A 3,715-nucleotide genomic window follows, 5' to 3' on the forward strand; every position below is an offset into this window, starting at 1 on the left:
GGCTTCTGTCCACATGATTCAAGAAGATTACCATGGTTATTCCTCAAATGAGCATCATAATCATGACTGTCTTTTCTTTAATACAGGTTTTTTGATTTTTCAAGAAACATGAATAGAAGAAGACGTATCAATCCAAAGGATGATGCCAGATATTATGTCAGCACTGGAAAGGACAAACCAGGATTTGATGTAAAACACATAAGTGTTTTCAAAGGTTAGTGAGTGTAAAGCTCTGAATATTTAATCATGATTAAAGTGGAAATAAAGCAGCCAATCACATAAGAGTAATTCACTTAATGGAATTCCACTGCACCTAACAATTTGGAGTATGACAAATGTAAACATGTGTAAAGCAGAAGTTCGGTTATATGTTTTGTCACAGGGCTGCCATCTTGCATAATGATAAACTGTGATGTCACTGGGTTGGTTTGCTCCCTTGGTAGAAACGGTGAAAGATAGCAAAGGATGGAGATGAAAAAACATAGTGAAAGATACAGACATGAAGGATAGAGTCTGTGAATTATTGAGACAGTGACACACAAATGTGAAAAATAGTGAAAGAGAATAACATTGAAAAGACAAATGTGAGAAAATGGAGGCTACCTTTTCATGATTGTACCAAGGCAGCAAACCAACCCTGTGATATCACAGGTTATCATACTGCAAGATGGTGGTGCCTTCATGACAAAACATAAAACTGAACTTCTTTCAACTAAATCTTCTTTCTTTTATATATTTATATTGGGCATTTTAATGTACTTATTTACTGTGGATATCCACCAAGTGAATTATGTTAAAACCTTTTAAACTTTAAACATGGCATCTTACTTACACGTTACACATATTTGTGAATTAGGTCGTGGGATCTTCACTACTGCCCCATTCGAAAAAGGGGACTTCCTACTAGAGTACCAAGGTCAACTCATTACCCATCAGGAATGTGAGAGGAGGCAGAGGATCTACCATGACAGCCTTAAGGACTTCATGTTCAAGTTCCGTTTTGATGGAAAACTCTGGTGGTGGGTATTGTCGAATCAGAATTAAATGACACATTGATTATGGTTTGCTGAACATATATTAACGGAAGGTGTTTAAGTCAGACTAAATCACATTGCAAAACTATAAATGATTTTCAATTACAGTGTTGATGCGGCTAAAGAGGACGGGACCTTGGGCAGACTGGCCAACGATGACCATGTAAACCCGAATGCAAAGATGAAGTACATTATGGTTGAAGGAAAGCCCCATCTGTGCTTGTTTGCAAAACATAGTATAAGCCCTGGAGAGGAGATCACATATGATTATGGTGATTCAGACTGGCCATGGAGATATAAGGTAGCTGAAGTTTTCCTTTTGTGATATTAATGTCTCAAACTCCTGTGTTGCTAAATCATAGCAATACAATTCTATGAGAGCGTGAAGACACACTGGAAAAGCTAACAATTTGTCCCATGACTGGTCAGAGGTCATGTTTTTCCCACCTTTCTTATGGTATTACATAGGAAACATCTTATAACTTTTTTTTTCTGTAGGATGATGCTGCAGGGACCCATGGCAGTGAAATGGTGGACAAGCCCCATGACACTAAGATGGCAGCAGGGACCCATGACACTGAGAGGGTGGACAAGCCCCATGACACTAAGATGGCAGCAGGGACCCATGACACTGAGAGGGTGGACACGCCCCATGACACTAAGATGGCAGCAGGGACCCATGACACTGAGATGGTGAACAAGCCCCATGACACTGAGATGGCTGCAGGGTCATGTCCAGATCCAAGGAATCCCAGCAGGGTTGGAAAGGTAAATGAAATCCTATGTTCTGCTTTATGATTTGTGTGGTAAAATATAAAGTAACCCAATATTGTCAATTGGTGTAGTGTGTGTGTGACCTGAACATATGGTTTATGTGGACATTGGTTTACAGAGACCTTCTTGTCAAGTGCTTCTCTTAGTGTAAGTCAGTATCTGATCAGTGTGTGTGACCAGAACATATAATTTACGTGGACAGTGGTTTACAGAGACCTTCTTGTCAAGTGTTTCTCTAGTGTAAGTCAGTATCAGATCAGTGTGTGTGACCTGAACATATGGTTTATGTGGACAGTGGTTTACAGAGACCTTCTTGTCAAGTGCTTCTCTAGTGTAAGTCAGTATCAGATCAGTGTGTGTGACCTGAACATATGGTTTATGTGGACAGTGGTTTACAGAGACCTTCTTGTCAAGTGCTTCTCTAGTGTAAGTCAGTATCAGATCAGTGTGTGTAACCTGAACATATGGTTTATGTGGACAATGGTTTACAGAGACCTTCTTGTCAAGTGCTTCTCTTAGTGTAAGTCGGTATCAGATCTCTGTGTGTGACCTGAACATGATTGATATAATTTATATGGGCAGTGGTATATATGACCAATAACTCATGTCAACTTCTTGCCCACAGTGTAAAAATCATCACCTTGTGCTCACAACAGTAGCCACCCTGGATAAGTGCATTCAGTGTGTGGGACCTGTATCATCGTTGAAGTGGTTAGGCTATGAATGCAAAGGTGAGACAAGTGAATTAAGTGTATAACTATTAGAAGTAGATGTGTATACAGATTTTAAAAGGGGCACATAGCTAAAATTAAAGCAGCCCCATTTAAATATAAAAAATGTACATGTATAAAAGAATCTTTCTCAATAGAAATAAGAAAACACGATTATGTCCTAAGTATGTTGAGCTTGTTTCATAGTACAGGCTGCTGGACTGACACTTCCTGACTCCAGTTAGCTTCTGTCATGTCTTCACTCCGAGGCATTTTCCTTACTTGAAGCCCTGGTATTCTACTATTTGGTGCAGGCATATGATCATTTTAGATGTTGTGTGTATATAGTGCTGTTAATCTTTGTTTTTATACTGATGGTTGGATATGTATATTTGTTTACCACATTTATATTTAAAGTACTACAGTGATGATTGTACAGTTGAACATTTTTGGAACCATTGAACAAACACAAAACATTATGACCTTTTAGAGAGAAGGGATTGCACTGCTTTGAGTGAAATGTACGTGTGCATTGGTTTTATGTGTAATGTATGTGTTGTATTCCAGTGTATGATTAACTCTTCTTCAAAGTAACACCTATGAAACATTATTTTTTTATTTAATTTGTGCTATTTGTGACTTTTACTAACACCATTTCCTAGATGAAATCGCAGTAAGTGACACTGAGGCCAAGGACAGTGAGAGTGATTCTGATGCCACTGGCACAGCATTCCCAGAGTGTGAAACTAGTAAGGCTGTGGGCGCTGCAACAGGCTCTACAGCCACGGAGCAGGTCCATGATGCTGCAGATTTTGGTAAGTTATTTCCCTTTACAGTTGTTTGTTTGTTGATAGAATGTATTTTTCCATTAAAAAAATCTTTTGGCAAATTATGTGTTTTGCAGAAGCAGTGTCATCAGTGACCTCCACCGTGAATGAGACTGTCCCTCTCTCTGAAGGTAAGTTTGATTGTAACGCATCTTTACACTTAAAATGATGCAGTTACAGTATATTGTATGATGTGAATATATAGGGGTGCCCCAGCAGTTAGTTACAGTTTTTCAAAATTGCTTAGACACATTTCTTGAATCCTTCCACCCTTTTCTCAAAACTGTAAACACAAAACCTAATTTTCAAACTACATTCATTAAACCTCTGATCCTTCTTGCAAAATCAAACAATGTCTCAAAACACTACT

The 3,715-nt window shown here is 38.6% G+C and overlaps 1 protein-coding gene across 1 annotated transcript; it reads left to right on the top strand.

Moving 5' to 3' along the window:
- The first annotated feature begins 91 nt into the window (after nt 1–91).
- Nucleotides 92–3,256, top strand: LOC128372941 (N-lysine methyltransferase KMT5A-like). Its single transcript, XM_053333150.1, has 5 exons — nt 92–214; nt 857–1,019; nt 1,143–1,335; nt 1,533–1,802; nt 3,181–3,256. Exons 1-5 carry the CDS (start codon nt 109–111, stop codon nt 3,193–3,195), a joined length of 747 nt encoding a protein of 248 aa, XP_053189125.1. The 5' UTR covers nt 92–108; the 3' UTR covers nt 3,196–3,256.
- The last annotated feature ends 459 nt before the right edge of the window (nt 3,257–3,715 follow it).

The sequence above is a fragment of the Scomber japonicus genome, chromosome 14 (assembly GCF_027409825.1).
Source record: "Scomber japonicus isolate fScoJap1 chromosome 14, fScoJap1.pri, whole genome shotgun sequence".
Lineage (NCBI taxonomy): Eukaryota > Metazoa > Chordata > Actinopteri > Scombriformes > Scombridae > Scomber > Scomber japonicus.

What these genes read in the sequence shown, in the direction of transcription:
- LOC128372941 (XM_053333150.1), top strand. Translation starts at nt 109, where the DNA reads ATGAATAGAAGAAGACGTATCAATCCAAAGGATGATGCCAGATATTAT. An exon ending in ACACATAAGTGTTTTCAAAG is followed by an intron (nt 215 to 856) that starts GTTAGTGAGTGT and finishes TTTGTGAATTAG; the next exon opens with GTCGTGGGATCTTCACTACT. An exon ending in TTTGATGGAAAACTCTGGTG is followed by an intron (nt 1,020 to 1,142) that starts GTGGGTATTGTC and finishes TTTCAATTACAG; the next exon opens with TGTTGATGCGGCTAAAGAGG.